At 44.1% G+C, this 18403-nt stretch overlaps 2 protein-coding genes across 2 annotated transcripts in view; both read left to right on the top strand.

Moving 5' to 3' along the window:
• Nucleotides 1–18403, top strand: part of plxnc1 (plexin C1) — a 158719-nt gene that overhangs the window by 103694 nt on the left and 36622 nt on the right. Inside the window, exons 18-22 of the mRNA XM_068058810.1 lie at nt 84–189; nt 9177–9278; nt 11251–11360; nt 11508–11567; nt 16579–16703. Of these exons, the coding sequence (XP_067914911.1) occupies nt 84–189; nt 9177–9278; nt 11251–11360; nt 11508–11567; nt 16579–16703 (503 nt within the window). The remainder of the gene's footprint in view (nt 1–83; nt 190–9176; nt 9279–11250; nt 11361–11507; nt 11568–16578; nt 16704–18403) is intronic.
• Nucleotides 11582–16569, top strand: LOC137384639 (uncharacterized). Its single transcript, XM_068058812.1, has 2 exons — nt 11582–13053; nt 13202–16569. The coding sequence occupies exons 1-2, from the start codon at nt 12762–12764 to the stop codon at nt 13600–13602; spliced, it is 693 nt and encodes a 230-aa protein (XP_067914913.1). The 5' UTR covers nt 11582–12761; the 3' UTR covers nt 13603–16569.

Raw genomic sequence — 18403 nt, 5'->3', positions numbered from 1 at the left:
TGCACTTGTTACAAAATTCAGCTTCATTTGCTATAATACAATACACAATTTAAAAATGTGTTAAAATTGCATTTTCTACTTAGGTGAAAGTTGGAACATATGAGACAGTTTTAATAAGCCAATCTCCCAGTAAATCCATTTACATTATACTCATTGTGATACCGATTATGCTGGTGATTTTTATTGCCGGTAAGTATTTAATGTATATTTTGTTAAAATTTAAAAGCGTTTCTACAGAATAACTGAACATTCCTGGTGCTACTCCTGTAAAATAATTTTGGTCTTCTATCTTCCTGTAAGTCTGCTGCTTGTATTGACTAGAGCCAGGATGGATGAAGAGGGGGGGGGGGTGGAGGGACAGAGAGATATATGGGATCGAGGGTGGATGGATGAATGCAAAGAGGGATGGATTGATGGATGAGGAGGGGATAGATTAATAGATAGAAAGAAGGATGGATGGAATGTAGAGAGGGACGAATGGATGGAAATGATGACGGAAATGGATGGATGGAAAAATGTGATTATTATAATACATGCAAAATAGGAACTGAACATCAGTCCACAATGAAAATAATTAAGCTTCAAGAAATAATTGTTTATGGGATGCTGGTTATTGCAGTTGTTTCAAAATTATATTCTGTTCACAAAGTGATGCCAAATAAATTAAACCATCATAGCATGACTCAACAGATGATAATTCATTTGTCAGAATGACCCCAGTATTTGAATTATAGAATGGTCACAGGCAGCTCTCTGCACCTGCAGCTCACCGAGTCCCACTCCCCCACCTTCTCCCTGTAGCCCTGCAAATTTTTTCTCCCCAGATAAATATCTAATTCCCTTTCGAAGGCCTCGATTGAATCTGCCTCCACCACACTCTCAGACAGTGCATTCCAGATCCGAACCACTCACTGCATGAAACGTTTTTCCTCATGTCGCCATTGCTTCTTTTGCCAATCACCTTAAATCAGTGTCCTCTGCTTCGGGATCTTTCTGCCAAGAGGAACAGTTTCTCCCTATTTACTCTATCTAGACCCTTCCTGATCTTGAACACTCTATCAAATTTCCTCTTAATCTTCTCTTCTCCAAGGAAAACAGGCCCAGCTTCTCCGACCTATCCACGTAACTGAAGTTCCTCATCCCTGAACCATTCTCGTGAATCTTTTCTGCACCCTCTCTTATACCTTCACATCCTTCCTAAAGTATGATGCCCAGAACTGGGCACAATACTCCAGTTGAGGCAGAACCAATGATTTATGCAGGTTTAGCATAACTTCCTTGTTCTTGTACTTTGTGCCCCTATTTATAAAGCCTAGGATCCCATGTGCTTTATTAATTGCTTTCTCAACCTGTCCTGCTAGCTTCAATGACTTATGCACGTATACACCCAGGTCCCTCTGCTCCTGCACCCCATTAGAATTATAGCCTTTATTTTGTATTGCCTCTTCTCATTCTTCCTACCAAAATGAATCACTTCACACTTTTCTGCATTAAATTTCATCTGCCACTTGTCCACCCATTCCACCAACCTGTCTATGTCCTCTTGAAGACTATCACTCTCCTCCTCACAGTTCACAATACTTCCACGTTTTGTGTCATCTGCAAATTTTGAAATTGTGCCCTGTACACCCAAGTCTAGATCATTAATATTTATCAAGAAAAGCAGTGGTCCCAGTACAGTCCCCTGGGGAACCCCCGCTTTATACCTTCCTACAGCCTGAAAAACAACTGTTCACAACTACTCTCTTGTTTCCTGTCACTCAGTCAATTCCGTATCCATGCTGCTACTGACCCTTTTGTTACAACCTCATCTGAGACCTTTAACTTTAAAACAAGAGCTAAGAACTCCCCAGGCCAATTTAAAGAATTACACAAGATTTCATGTTTTAAGACTTTTACGATAACAACTAAACTAAAAAAATCAACATTAACTAAACAGTAGGTAGCTAATACACTAATTACAGGGAAGGGTATTTCCCATTAACTTATCAAAAGACTTGAAAACCCCACACCACATTTATAAATTACACAGTGTTCTCATCGAAGCGATATCTTTGCAGCTAAAAGTCCCAAACTCCTCCCAGTTGCAATGGGTTGGATCTCCCAGTCCTTCTCAAAAACCAATGTCCTCTTCACTTACTTCTTCCGAGCACATTCGACTGGTCCTCAGTGGATAAGGCAATCTCTGGTGAGCTTGTTGGTCTTTTCTCCTCCTCAAACCTCAACCTTCGAATTGGGTATAAGTTTTAGCAGCCTTTCGCTGTAACAGTGCTCTGAGAACAATGAGAAACATAGAAAAATTGGAGCAGCAGTAGGCCATTCGGCCCTTCGAGCCTGCTCCCCCTTCAATACGATCATGGCTGATCATCCAAACACAGTACCCTGTTCCCGCTTTCTCCCCATATCCCTTGATCCCTTTAGCCCCAAGAACTATATCTAACTCTTTCTTGAATATATTTAATGATTTGGCCTCAACTGCTTTCCGTGGCAGAGAATTTCACAGGCTAACCACTCTCTGGGTGAAGAAGTCCCTCCTCATCTCAGTCCTAAATGGCCTTATCCCCTATCCTTAGATTGTGACCCCTTGTCCTGGACTCCCCCGTCATCGGGAACATCCTTCCTACATCTAGTCTGTCCAGTCCTGTTAGAATTTTGTAGGTTTCTATGAGATCCCTTCTCATTTTCTAAACTCTAGCGAATACAAGCCTAATCGACCCAATCTCTCTTCATACTGCCATCCCAGGAATCAGTCTGGTGAACCTTTGCTGCACTCCCTCCATAGCAAGAACATTCTTCCTCAGATAAGGAGACCAAAACTGCACACAATACTCCAGATGTGGTCTCACCAAGGCCTTGTATAATTGTAGCAAGACATCCCTGCTCCTGTACTTGGATCCTCTCACTATGAAGGTCAACATACCATTTCCTTCTTAACTGCCTGCTACATCTGCATGCTTACCCTCAGCGACTGGTGCACAAGAACACCCAGGTCTCGCTGCACCTCCCCCTTTCCCAATCTATCGCCATTCAGATAATTATCTTCCTTCTTGTTTTGCCTCCAAAGTGGATAATCTCACATTTATCCATATTATACTGCATCTGCCATGTATTTGCCCACTCACTCAACCTGTCCAAATCACACCAGAGCTTCTCTGCATCCTCCTCTCAGCTCACACTCCGACCCAGCTTTGTGTCATCTGCAAACTTGGATATATTACTTTTAATTCCCTCATCTAAATCATTAATATATATTGTGAATAGCTGGGGTCCTAGCACTGATCCCTGCGGTACCCCACTAGTCACTGCCTGCCACTTGGAAAAAGACCCGTTTATTCCTACTCTTTGTTTCCTGTCTGCCAACCAGTTCTCTATCCATGTCAGTACCTTACCCCCAAACCCATGTGCTTTAATGCACGCTAATCTCTTATGTGGGACCTTATCGAAAGCCTACTGAAAGTCCAAATACATCACATCCACTGGTTCTCCCTTATTTATTCTACTAGTTACATCCTCAAAAAATTCCAGTAGATTTGTCAAGCTTTCATAAATCCATGTTGACTTTGTCCGATCCTGTCACTGTTTTCCAAGTGCTCTGCTATTACATCTTTTATAATGGACTCTAGCATTTCCCCCACTACTGATGTCAGGCTAACCGGTCTATAATCCTTTTTTAAATAGTGGGGTTACATTAGCTACCCTCCAATCTGTTGGAACTGTTCCAGAATCTATAGAATTTTGAAAAATGACCAGCAATGTGTCTACTATTTCTAGGGCCACTTCCTTAAGTACTCTGGGATGTAGATTATCAGGCCCTGGGGATTTATCAGCCTTCAATCCCACCAATTTTCCTAACATTATTTCCCTACTAATACTGATTTCATACAGTTCCTCCTTCTCACTAGACCCTATGTTACCCAGCATTTCTGAGAGGTAATTTGTGTCCTCCTTTGTGAAGACAGAACCAAAGTATGTATTTAATTGGTCTGCCATTTCTTTGTTCCCTATTATAAATTCCCCCATTTCTGACTGTAAGGGACCACATTTGTCTTCACCAATCTTTTTCTCTTCACATATCTATAGAAGCTTTTACAGTCAGTTTTTATGTTCTCTGCAAGCTTACTCTCATTCTATTTTCTCCTTCTTAATCAATCCCTTTGTCCTCCTTTGCTTAATCCTAAACTGCTCCCAATGCTCAGGTTTGCTGCTTGTTCTGGCCATTTTATATTTCTCCTCCTTGGATCTAATACTATCCCTAATTTCTTTTGTAAGCCATGGTTGAGCCACCCTTCCTGTTTTATTTTTGCGCCAGACAGGTATGAACAATTGTTGTAATTCATCAAGTGCTCTTTAAATGCTAGCCCTTGCCTATCTACTGTCATCCCTTTAAGTAACGTTCCCCAATCTATTATAGCCAACTCGCGCCTCATACCTTCATAGTTTCCTTTATTTAGATTCAGGACCCTAGTCTCGGAATCAACTCTCTCACTCTCCATCTTAATGAAGAATTCTATCATGTTATGGCTGCTCTTCCCCAAGGGGCCCCGCACAAGATTGTAACTAATCCTTTCTCATTACACAATACCCAGTCTAGGATGGCTTGTTCTCCAGTTGGTTCCTCACGTATTGGTCCAAAAAACCATCACGTTCACACTCCAGGAATTCCTCCTCTACAGTATTATTGTTAATTTGGTTTGCCCAATCTATATGTAGATTAATGTCGCCCATAATTACAGTTGTACCCTTATTGCATGCGTCTCTAATTTCCTGTTTAATGCCATCCTCTACATCACTACTGTTGTTTGGGGGTCTATATACAACCCCCACCAACGTTTTCTGCCCCTTGGTGTTTCTTAGCTCCACCCATACAGATTCCAGATCAGGATTCTCTGAGCTAATATCCTTCCTCACTATTGTATTGATTTTCTCTTTTACTAACAACACTACTCAACCTCCTTTCCCTTTTTGCCTGTCCTTCCTAAATACTGAATACCTCTGGATGTTCAGTTCCCATCCTTGGTCACCCTGCAGTCATGTCTCCATAATTGCAACTATATCGTATCCGTTTACATCTATTTGCATGGTTAATTCTTATTAACCTTATTGCGAATACTCCGTGCATTGAGACACAATGCTTTAGGCTTGTCTTTTTAACATTCTTAGTCATCTTAGCATTATTTCACACTATGGCCCTATTTGTTTCTTGCCCTTGATTTCTATGCCTTCCACTTTTGCCTTTTTGTTTCCTGTCTTTCATTTCTATCCTTGTTTCCTCCTCCTCAGTCTCCCCACTCAGGTTCCCATACCCCTGCCATTCTAGTTTAAATCCTCCCCAACAGCACTAGCAAACGCCCCTGCGAGGACATTGGTTCCGGTCCTGCCTGGGTGTAACCCATCCCGCTTGTACAGGTCCCACCTTCCCCAGAACCGGTCTCAATGTCCCAGGAATCTAAATCCCTCCCTCCTGCACCATTTTTCCAGCCACGCATTCATCTGGTCTATTCTCCTGTTCCTATACTCACTAACATGTGGCACAGGAAGTAATCTCTTCTGAGGCTGCCTCTTCTGGTCTTTGTGTCTTCCTTTCTTCCTTACAGCCTACAGACCCAGGAAAACCTGGTGAATTTATCCAGAATCAAAAATCAATAGTCGTTTCCTTTTTACAATATTCAGAGTCAATAAGTCTGGCCACAGCAAAAGCACCTGTTCCTTCCTTTGTTTCCAGGTGTTAGCAATTGCAACTCAAATTTGCATTTGAGAACCTCTGGCTCCCTGTTTACCATCTGAGAGTCTGGGAGAGCGAAACACATTGTCCTTTCAGGTGTTACAACTTTCAGGTCCTACACTGCAATGAAAAAAATCAGTTTTTAAAAACATAATCATACTACAAAGTCTAGCATTCATAACACTTTTATTCCATGGGCTCTAACTTTGCTGACTAGCCAATGATGTGGCACTTTCCTCAAATGCCTTTTGGGAGTCCATGTACACCACATTAACTGCATTACCCTCATAAATGCTCTGTTACCAAATCAAAAAACTCAAGCAAGTTGGTTAAATAAGATTTGCCCTTATCAAATCCATGCTGGCTTTCCTTAATTAATCCACATTTGTTCAAGTGACTATTAATTTTGTCTCAAATTATTGTTTCTAAAAGCTTTCCCACCACCAAGGTTAAACTGACTGGCCTGTAGTGGCTGGGTTTATCCTTACACCCTTTTTTTGAACAAGGGTGTAACATTTGCAATTCTCCAGTCCTCTGGCACCACCCCTGTATCTAAGGAGGATTAGAAGATTATGGCCAGTGCCTCCTCAATTTCCTCCCTTACTTCCCTATGTATCTTTGGATGCAACTCATCCGGTCCTGATGACTTATCAACTTTAAGTACAGCCAGCCTATCTAATACCTCCTCTTTATAAATTTTTTGTCCATTCAGTGTCTCAACTACCTCCTTTTTCACCATGACTTGGGCAGTGTCTTCTTCCTTGGTAAAGACAGATGCAAAGTACCTCAGCCATGCCCCCTGCCTCCATGCGTAAATCCCCTTTTAGGTCCCTAATTTTACCATCCTTTTACTATTTATATGCCTATTGAATACTTCTAGATTTCCTTTTATGTTAAGTTTTGAGTCTTTTCTCATACTCTTTCTTTGCTTCTCTTATTTGTTTTTCACTTCCCCTCTGAACTTTCTATATTCAGCCTGGTTTGCAATTGTATTATCCACCTAAAAGCTGTATTATGTACACTTTTTCAGTTTTTTTTTTAGAGATACAGCACTGAAACAGGCCCTTCGGCCCACTGAGTCTGTGCCGACCATTAACCACCCATTTATACTAATCCTACACTAATCCCATATTCCTACCACATCCTCACCTGTCCCTATATTCCCCTACCACCTACCTATACTAGGGGCAATTTATAATGGCCAATTTACCTATCAACCTGCAAGTCTTTTGGCTGTGGGAGAAAACCGGAGCACCCAGAGGAAACCCACGCAGACACACGGAGAACTTGCACATCTTACTCTCTAACTCTTTCGTCATCCAGGGAGCTTTGGATCTGTTTACCCTACCTTTCCCCCTTGTGGGAATGTATCTTGACTGTACCCAAACTATCTCCTCTTCAAAGGCAGCCCATTGTTCAGTTAGTTTTGCCTGACAATCTTTGATACCAATTTACTTGGGCCAGATCCATTCTCACTCCATTAAAGTTAGCCCTCCTCCAATTAATTATCTTTATTCTGGATTGCTTCTTGTCCTTTTCCATAGCTCACCTAAACCTAATGATGCTCTGGTCACTGTTCCCCAAATGTTCCCCTACTGTCAGTTGATTCACTTGACTCACCTCATTCCCAGAAGCAGATCCAGCAATGCCTCCTTCCTCGTTGGACTGGAAGCATACTGATGTAGAAAATTCTCCTTAACATACTGTAGAAACTCTTGCCTCCCTCTGCCCTTTACACTATTACTATCCCAGAGTACATTACAATAATTAAAGTCCCCCATTATAACTACTCTATAATTCTTGTACCTCTTTGTAATTTCCTTGCAAGTTTGATCCTCTATATCTTTCTCAATAGCTGGTGGCCTATAGAATATGCAAGCAATATAATGGTACCTCTATTGTTTCTTAGCTCTAACCAAATATTTTCTGTCCTTGACCCTCTAGGACATCCTCTCTCTCCAGCACTGTGATGTTCTCCTTTATCAATACAGCTACCCCTCCTCCTTTCTTTCCTATCTTTCCTGAACACCTTGTATCCAGGAATATTTAGTATATTAGAAGGATTCTAAAAAAGGTTTATAAAGACACTATGGTTTGGTGATGTTAGATTGAAACGATCCATTCATCTGCATCTGTCACTTCCCTCCCTACTCCTAACCCTTTGGCACAAATTTCCCCAAACGTTCCATACTGCCCTATCCCTGAACTCATGTCTTTCTTTGGATTCCACCCCATCTCCTGCAGTGCTTTAGTGCTCTCTCTAACCTTATCTAGCCCATGAGACCCACTTCCTGCTCCCTCGATCCTATTCCAACCAAACTGTTGACCACTCAACTTCCCTTACATGTTAGCTGATATTGTTAGCAGTTCCCCTTCCTCAGGTACTTTCCCCCTCGCCTACCAATCTCCTATTATCACCCACTCCTCAAAAAACCTACTCTTGGCCCCTCTGCACCAGCAAACTACTGCCTCATTTCCAACCTCCCTTTCCTGTCCAAACCCCATGAATGTGTTGCTGCTTTCAAAATCCATTCCCATCTTTCCAACAATTCCATATTTGAATCCCTCCAATCAGGTTTTTGTTGTTATGCTTGACCAGGAGTTGAGTTTCCAACCACATATCCGCACCATCACTAAGACCACTTACTTCCACCTCCATAACACTGCTTGACTCTGACACTCACTCAGCTTATCTGCTGCTGAATCCATGTCTTTGTTACCTTTAGATTTGACTATTCTAAAGCTCTCTTGGCCAGCCTCCCATCTTCCACTTGATGTAAATGGCTCATCCAAAACTCTGATGCCTGTAGCTTAACTTGCTCTCATTCACCCATCACCTCTGTGCTCAATGACTTTCACTGACTTCCCATCTGACATGACTCCATTTTAAAATTCTCATCCTTGCTTTCAAGTCCCTCATGGTCTTTCCCTCCCTATCTCTGTAATCTCCTCCGTCCCCACAACCCTCTGAGATATTTGCACTCCCTCAAATCTGGTTTCTTCACATTCCCCGATTTTAATTGCTCCTTCATTGACAGCTGTCCTTCAGCTGCCTAGGCCCTAGGCTCTGGAATTCCCTCCTTAAACCTCTCCACATTTCTCTCCACTTCTAAGATGCTCCTTAAAACCTACCTCTTTGATCAAGTTTTTGGTCATCTTTCATGATTTCGCTTCTGTGGCTTGGTATCAAAAAATGTCAGAAATGTTTTTATTGATATCGCTCTTGTTAAGCATCTTGGAAAGTTTTACTACGTTAAATACACTATGTATTTGTAAATGTAGGTAGTATATTTTTCATATTCGTCATTTATTATTAGTGAATAACTTTTTGCCACATTTTGATTGATATTGTTAGGTATTTTCCAGAATCACTTCTGCAGTGATTAATTTTATCAGATGTGGAATCTCCTATTTTTGTTTGATTCGCAACTGATCGAACTTTCCGTGTCTTTAGTTTATTGTTGGGCAACTAGTCGCAAAGCCAAGCAATACTCGCAGAGCCTAAATTCCCAAATGGAACTTTTGGAAAGCCAATTTCGAAATCAAATTCGAGAAGGTAACTAGCAGCAAATGTTGAACCTTGACAGTTTCAGTATTACAATTAGCGCTATACAATCTGTGGTATAAATGACAGTCTTCTTCTCTTCTTTGGCCTCCTTATCTCGAGAGACAACGGATAAGCGCCTGGAGGTGGTCAGTGGTTTGTGAAGCAGCGCCTGGAGTGGCTATAAAGGCCAATTCTAGAGTGACAGACTCTTCCACAGGTGCTGCAGAGAAATTTGTTTGTCGGGGCTGTTACACAGTTGGCTCTCCCCTTGCACCTCTGTCTTTTTTTTTCCTGCCAACTACTAAGTCTCTTCGACTCGCCACACTTTAGCCCCGCCTTTATGGCTGCCCGCCAGCTCTGGCGAACACTGGCAACTGACTCCCACAACTTGTGATCAATGTCGCAGGATTTCATGTCGCGTTTGCAGACGTCTTTAAAGCGGAGACATGGATGGCTGGTGGGTCTGATACCAGTGGCGAGCTCGCTGTACAGTACCATACTGAATATCTATCACCAATCTACCTTCAACCATTTAACCCCTACACTCCTATCATATCTACGGGAATCCTGGGATTTGATGGAAAAATTTGGGCCCCACATGTCAAGGATGGAAAAATTTGAAATCCCACATGGGGATTTTTTATCTTCCTGCATTTCACTCCATTAGTACAATTAAAGTGACCTACAAGGGAGTTCAAAAGTGGCAGCAAAGTCCTTCCAAAAACATATAACTCTATCATCCTGCTTTGATAAATAAGAGCATTGTACAAGTTTATGTCTATCCAAATATTCAGTGGTCAATTTAAAATAAGGCCGAGAAACTGGTTCATTTTTCAGGCACTGCTCAGACCACTAAGACCCCAATATGGGAGGCAGGAAGTGTGCACACATATTCAGCCAGAAGTGCCAGAACCTGCCATATTGGACAAGAACAAACAAGAGCTATCCGTTACCCAAGCCTGAGGCAGACGTTATGCCTTTTGCGTATGAAAATAAGGGCCTAGTGCCTGTTTGAGGCCCTCTTCTGTAAGATTGGTTTGCTCTGAGGCAGCCAGTGATATCACACTTAGGAAAAGCAGCTCTAGGGATCTCTTGCAACAAATATGAAATTGATGCTGCAAGGAGAAAGAATGCCTGGTCCCTGACCTCACATTAAAGGACCCAATCACCACTAGCAGCAGCAACTTGGAGTGCTCTTTACCAGAGGGCTCCTTTTTTCTGTTTGTTTTTGGGATATGGGCATCTCTGGCCAGGCTAGCAGTTATTGCCCATACCTAACTGCCCTGAAGAAGGTGGTGGTAAGTTGTAACTGAGTGGTTTGCTAGGCCATTTCAAAGGGCAGTTAACCACATTGCTGTGGGTCTGGAATCACTTTGTAGGCCAGACCGGGTCAGGATGGCAGATTTCCTCTCCTGAAGAACATTAGTGAACTAGATGGCTTTTTACAACAATGGAGTAGTTTCATGATCATTATTAAAGTGATCATCATTTTATTCCAGATTTATTAATTAATCAAATTTAAATTACTTCTGTTGGTGTGGTGGGATTTGAGCTCATGTCTCCTGACCATTATTCTGGGTGTCTGGATTACTAGTTGCATAACATTACTTCTATGCTACCATTCTCCCTGACAATTCTGGAGAGCTTTGACCTCACCATTTAGGCACAGGGGGCGTGAGCTATGCACCATCAGAGCCCACTTGCAGAGTTCTACGATTTCAGTCTTGAAGTGTCAGGCCCCTTATTTGCATAAGAGAGGGAACGGCTAATGTCTACTCCTGTAGGAACTGGTTACAGGGTTATAATAGAGAGAATCAGGAAGGTGACAGAGCAATATTGGAGAAGACTGGGGGCAGATTGTTCATCCACACATTTAGGGAATTGTATTTGATTTGAAAAGGAAATGGCCAATGGGAGAAATATTCTCTGCTGACTGAGATAAAATGTTAAACTTACAGACAGTTAAATTCTCCTTTTTAAGGTTTTGTTGAGCTTCAGACTGAGGGATCAGATATGCATCTAATCGATGATTACAGCAGTATCCCTTTCCTGGATTACAAACATTTTGCTGCCCGAACATTGTTTCCTGAGGTAACTTTGATAACTTTATCTTTTCAACATGTTGCATAACTAGACCATCACTAAATGATCTTAGTCTGAAGTTTTTAGGCATGCCTGTGTACCTGAATCTTAAAATACTGGGTTTATGCTTTGTCCTTTTTTTAATGCTTTCTCTAGCTGGGAAACGGAGAAAGTGTGCCCAACGTTATCAGAGATCTGATCGTCTTTGCACCTCAGGTACGTTTTGTAGATGGAACACCATTCATTGCTTTCTGAAACTATGGGCTTAAATTACTGTTGGTGATATCTAAACACAATGGGGATGAAATTGGTCCTGGATGGTAGCACCATAAATTGAGTGGAGTGTACATTGGGCAATGCCAATATACAACCCATGTCACATCCTGCACCCAGCACTCTGTGCACTCAGTCCAATGTCGAATTTCTCCTTGGTTTAGTGTTTGCCCATTGTGGGATCCCACTGGCCCTTTTTTTTTGGAGGTGTTAACCCATTTTGAATGTGTGTTAAAGCCCCCACAAAACAGTGGACAAAGGAATACTGTTTAAACAGGGAACATTTCTCTGCAAATATCACCAACATGAGCTTGTGTGTTGGTTATTCTGCATCAGTTTATATTTGGATTACAAACCATCACTAAACCATAAATGATGAAAGGTGTAGCTCAATCAGTTAGAGATCATTGACTTTGTATAAGTGCAAGAGTGCATTTTAGATGTAAATTTTTCTCTTCCATTTTCTTTCGAGATGATCAATGCCTGTAACAAAGGGCAGAGTTTTAGTGGTGCTGACCTGCTCACAGCGAGGGTAGCAGGCAGAAGCTTGGGAACTCGTTTGTTTCAGCAGTGGCCTTTGCATGTCTGTTTAACTCAATCATGGTATTAGCATCCCACTTTCTGACTTCCCGACCAGAGTACAGGCATGATGGTGACCCACACCCGTCAATGGCAGGATCTCTGTTCAAAGGGACCCTGGCAGGGGTCAGAATAGCTCCATTGCACTAAGGATGCAGGAACCAGGGGATTGGAACTGCAACATTGGAAGGCTGCCCCCGTGATTCTCTGATGCTTCCCTGGAGGTCCTGTTGTGGACTGTGAGTGTAAGAAGAAAAAGATTGTTTCCCGCTGACGGGAGGAAGAGGCCAGCTTCTCAAAGCAAGCAGGCATGGCTGGAAGTGGCTGACACAGTGAGCAGCAGGAGTGCAGGCCCTCATTGATGGATTCAGTGTTGCAAGAGGTTCAATTACCTCATCAGGGCAAGAAAGGTGAGTGGCATTCCACATTCAGGAGCCAACCCCTACACTCTGCCTTCCCCAGCATTCTCCTACACAGTACTCCTCAGGTCAACACACTGTGCAGCTCCACTCATTGTCTCCCTCGAGGCACCTCCTCACATCCCCATTTGAACAACCAATGCTGACATTCACCCTCATCCTTTTTCCACTCTCATACCCATGCCTTACAGTCACCCTCCATGCGTGTTGTCATTCCATCCTCTCAGCACATTCCACTTCTCATATTCATAATTCTTTATTTTCCTTGCAGGTGAAGAAAGCACCGAACTCCAGGGAGAGGCAGAGAACCAGCAGTGGCCCTCCAGTGATAGCCACCTTGACCACTGCAGAGGAAGAGGCCATGGAGATCGGCAGGCTGGCAGAGTGCCTGGCCATTGGCAATGGAGAGATGGAGGTCTCCCAGATACCTGGTGACAGAGTTAGAAATCACACTTGGCTCATAACAATCACTCATGTTGATTTGCTGTTACTGTTAGCTGAAATGTGAACATCTACACAATGATGACTTGGAACACTTTCCCCATATCAGTTCTAATTCATATCTTTCATCTTCCACAGATCCTTCAAGCATCATACAGCAGCTGGAGCGGGAGCAAGCCAAGGATTGCTCAGAGGAGGTCGCGCACTCTGAGGAAATGCTGTCACATGACTCATGCGCACCCTCCACCAGAGCAGATACACACACCTCAATGGGGACTCCCAGAAAGGTAGTTGGGTTATCACATGTTGAGGCACACATCACAAGTGAGCAGGAGCAGAGGTTGGAGACAGGTTGGAGGGTCCCCATTGGAAGTCGCAGAACACTCCAAGCTTTGCTCAGCTGGATGCAGATGCTGACCCTCGGGGGGTCATTGACAAAGGGGATTATTCTGGAGCAGCAGCAGAAAATGTGTGAGGTTCTGTCAGCATTTCCAGAAGCAGTGCACATGATTAGAGGAGTCCAACTCCACTATGGGTAACATGATATCTTAGGTCTTCGCACTGATGTTTAACTCCACAGGAAGAGTGGACACGTGCGTGGAGAATCAGACGCAGCAGGCAAGTGAATGCATGTTGGTCCTGACCAATGGACTGTCCACCCAGTCTGCCACTTTCAATAGGTTGGAGGAAAGCCTGGCCTTGGCTGTTCAGCACCTCACTGAAGTGCAGCAAAGTGCTCTCCAGCTCTTGGCGAGCAGGGAAGTGTGGGTGGGCATGAGAGGGAAGAGGGAGAAAGGGCACGTGGAAGTGGGGGCTCTGTTCAAGGTGCTCCCACTTCTCGTCCCTTGCCCCCCGTGCCCCCTGCACCCCACCCGCTCCCCACCTCAGTCAGTTCCCCACATGCTGCCTCCTGCCCCAATGACCCAGGCTGCCCCCGCACAGGTGCACGTGGGGCGGTCTTTGTTGGGACCCTCATGGGCCCTAAGATCCAGAGGACGTCTGTCACTCAGCTGCCAGAGCAGGGGAATGAGCAGCCTGCCTCTAGCTCTGCTGAAGCCACAGGAGCAGCACCATGTAGAAACAATAGGAAAAGGAAAAACTTTTTAGTTGCACAAGGGATGTTCATTTGGGTGATTATAAATAATATCAGTGTGTTAATATATTCCAAAATATAAATGAATCATGAATTTTCTTTCAAGTTTCCATTGCCCATTCATCTCTATCATTGCCTCCTGCCTTTCAAATGGACATTAGTCTCGAGGAGAATGGGATGACCAGAGTGGAAGATGAGCAAAGGGAGTGAATGAGATGGAGGGATTTCTGAACGTTGGAATGATTAATTTTTGGGAAGCGGGGAACGATGGGTTCAGTATTGGTTTGCCGTAGGCTTCATACACTCAGGTTATCTCAACTGTTCCTGGATGTGTCCGTTGTGGGCTTCTCTGGCATTTAGATGAGCAGCTGCAGGCCCCCTGGCCATATCAGGCTCCCCCTCATCCTGCACCACCTCCTCCTCCTCCTCCTGAGGATGCAGAGTGCTCGTCACCTTCTTCCTTCTGCAGTTCCAGTCCTCTCTGCAGCATGATGTTGTGCAAGGCATAGCAGACCACAACCATTCTGGATACCTTTGCTGGTGCAGACTGAAGAACTTCCCCAGATTTTCTAAGCACCTGAATCACATCTTCAGCAACTTAATGGCTTGCTGTGTGAGCACTCTTGTGCTCATGTGGCTCTGCATGTACCTCTCCTCTGCATCAGTGGTAGGACTTCTCATGGGTGTCATCAGCTGTTTCCTGAGAGGGTAGCCCTTGTCTTCAAGGAACCAGCCGCTGAGTCTGCTTGGAGGTGCAAAGACTTGGGGGAGATGCAACTGGCTCAGGATTAAGGCATCTTGACAGCTTCCAGGATATCTTGCACAGGCATGCATGAAAACCCTCTGGTGGTCACATCAAAGCTGAACATTGATGGAGTGGAATCCCTTCCGATTGACAAAGACTGCTGGGTGATCTGAGGGTGCCTTGACTGCCACACATATCAATGACTCCCTGTATCTGTGAGAATCCAGCCACTGCAGCAAATGCCAGAACCCTCTGGTTCTGACTGGCCTCATCCGTAGCAAAGTGGATGTTAGTGGCAGCCCTGGCAAAACATGGCTTTGATCACCTGGGAGATGCACTTTCGCGCGGCAGATTGTGAAATCCAGCAGATGTCACCGGCGGATCCCTGTAAGGAGCCGGAAGCAAAGTAATTCAGGGCTGTGATGATCTTCACGGCCACTCGTAATGTGTGTCCACCTGGTCCACTGGGCAGGAGGTCTTGTTCCAGGCTGCAGATGTCAGCAATAGCCTGCAACAAAACCCGAGACTCCTGAGGCACCGCTGCTCAGTCTGTCAATTTCACAGAGCCATCAATCCCCATTGAGTTCGCACCTTGTTGACCCTGGGGAGTTTCAAACGGCTCAGGAAAGCCGTGCATTGGCTATTAAACCCCGAATGCTGGGATAAATTTTCAATTAATTGCCTCTTAACATATTCAAATAACAGACACAGCATTCCCACTGGGGTTTCTCTGCACCCTTCCAAAAGCATGCCGGTTAAAGGCGGAGTGAAAGGGATCGTGTCGGTGTCTGAAATGCCAGCATTTTTTATTGATTTAACCACCGCCCCCCCACCCTCCCAACCACAGGCACCAGCACCCACCCCACGTTAAAATTCTGACCATAATTTCAGAAAGACATTTCATAATTTCTCCTTTTATACAGATAGAGCTGGATTTTCAATCAGGAATCGGAAATGGGGTCTGGTTCCAAGTCCCGATCCTGGTTTAAGCATGCCCTGAGGGATTTTCAAAACCTCAGCCAAGTGAAGGCCAGGAGCAGGTTCGCTGTCCAATCAGGGATGGCAGGCAGGCTCCCAATGCTGGACAGCCAATGGAAGGCCCTCTAGCACTGTGTTTCCAGCCTCATCTGAAGATGGAGACTGCAAGGGACAAGTGAAGCTAAGTTTATTTTTCTGTTTTAAAAAGCTATAGCTGCCTGGCCGTGATCCTGAAGGGGCAACTCCGCCAGAGTCGACCAGCGGCCACAGCAGTGGCATGGTGGCTGTATGGGTCCGGGGGGCGGGTCCCTCACATGATCCATCGTCAACCCTCCCACTCCTCCCGCCCTGAGCCCAGCATGTTGGCCTGGACGTGATCCAGGTCAACGTGGGCTGCTCGCATTGCTGACTGGAAATAGGTCCTGTAATTAATTGGCCTCAATTGACTGCCTCCCCGCAGATCTGATCCTGAGCTGCCCTCGCTCAAAATGGCTCGGAGTCGGAATCGTGGCAGCAAACCCGCACTGAGGCTGGCAGCGCCAAATCGCACATCCACCCACCTCTGATCCAGACCCCGAACTGCTTTAAAAATCCAGCTCATAGTGTCTGATCCACCAACACAGGTTAATGTACAGAATTGACCGGTGTTTAAAGAGATTTTGTATAACCTGCTTCTTATTACTGTTTCACTTGAATCAGGCATCTGAAAGTGACAGCCAGAATGAAGGATTCAAAGCTTTGTACAACTTCCTGAGTAATGAAGAGTTTCTAGTGACTTTAATACACATTCTTGAGCAACAAAAGGATTTCTCCATTAAAGACAGGTTAGTTTTAAATGACATCTCTGTTGGTACATTGCTTTTTAAAATGGTCAGGCTTTCTTTAGTTCCCTAACATTTCACTCGATCCCATCAAATGATATTATCATAGTTAATCTGTGTTACTGTGAGATTTGTTAAGAAAGTTTAACTTAGAGAGGCTTAGGGGATAGAGCTAGAGAATGGGACTGACTGGATTGCTGTACAATCGACATGGACTCGATGGGCTGAATGGCCTCCTTCTGAGCCATAATGACTACGACTCCAGAGTGGAATTGAGTATTTGTATCATAGAGTCATCTACGGCACAGAAGGAGGCCATTTGGCCCATCGAGTCCATGCTAGCTCTCCACAGAGCTATGCAGTCAGTCCCACTCCCCAGTTTGATCCTCATAGCCCTGCAAGTCTACTTCTCTCAGGTGGTCATCCAACTTCCTCTTGAAATCATTGGTCGTCTCCGCTTCCACCACCCTTGTGGGCAGCGAGTTCCAGGTCATTATCACCTGCTGCGTAAAGAATTGCTTCCTCATATTCCCCCTGCACCTTTTGCCCATTTGTTAATGGGAACAGTTTTTCCTTGTCTAACTTATCTAAGCCTGTCATAATTTTGTGCACTTCTATTAAATCTCCCCTCAATCTCCTTTGTTCTAATGAGAACAAACCCAGATTTTCCAACCTAGCCTTGTAACAAAATCCCTCATCCCTGGAACCATTCTGGTAAATCTCCTCTGCACCCTCTCAAGGACCCTCACATCTTTCCCAAAGTGTGGTGACCAGAACTGGATGCAGTACTCCAGTTGGGGCCTAAGCAAAGTTTTATAAAGGTTCAGCATAGCTTCCCTGCTTTTGTACGCAATACCTCTATTTATAAAGCCCAAGATCCCATATGCTTTACTAACCACTCTCTCAATATGTCCTGCCACCTTCAAAGATCGATGCACAAGCACTTCCAGGTCCCTCTGTTTCTGCACACGCTTTAGAACTGTGCCATTAAGTATATATTGCCTCTTCCTATTCATCCTGCCAAAATGCATTACCTCACACTTGTCAGTATTAAATTCCATTTTCCAGCTCTCTGCCCATTCTGCTAGCCTATCACTGTCCTGTTGCAGGTGGTTCATATCATCCTCACTGTTTGCCTCACCTCCAAGTTTGGTATCATCAGCAAATTTTGAGATTCTACTCTGTATTCCAAGATCTGTGTCCTTTATATATAGCAAAAAAAGCAGTGGTCCTAACACTGACCCTTGGGGATCACCACGGTCTACTATCCTCCAGTCTGAAAAACCACCATTTACAATGGCTCGCTGTTTTCTGTCCTTACGCCAATTTTTTTATCCAATTGCACACTGACCGTCCTATTCCATGAGCCTCAAACCAATGCTCTCAATAATCACTTCCTCTCCAATGGGCAGGAAGCCTATAAGTCCATATGGGGTTTTGGGAGGAGGGGTTGCCAAGGAGAATCTTTATTTCAGGGAGAGCCCAACTGGTAGGAAGAGTTAATTAGCTGTAGGGATGAATATGGAGATAGTGGTGGATCACTGGGATTACTGCACATGCTCACTTCCAAGATTCCATCATAACAACTCATATTCATATAAGATGAAATATAATTGGTGATTATCAAAGCCCTAGAAATGTTCTTTTAATAAACTTCTGTTTGGGTGGGAACAGAAATAGACCATGGAGTTCCTCAAGTCTGT

This window comes from Heterodontus francisci, chromosome 27, assembly GCF_036365525.1.
Source record: "Heterodontus francisci isolate sHetFra1 chromosome 27, sHetFra1.hap1, whole genome shotgun sequence".
In the NCBI taxonomy this organism is placed as follows: Eukaryota; Metazoa; Chordata; class Chondrichthyes; order Heterodontiformes; family Heterodontidae; genus Heterodontus; species Heterodontus francisci.
This window is presented reverse-complemented; position numbering and strand designations above follow the sequence as displayed.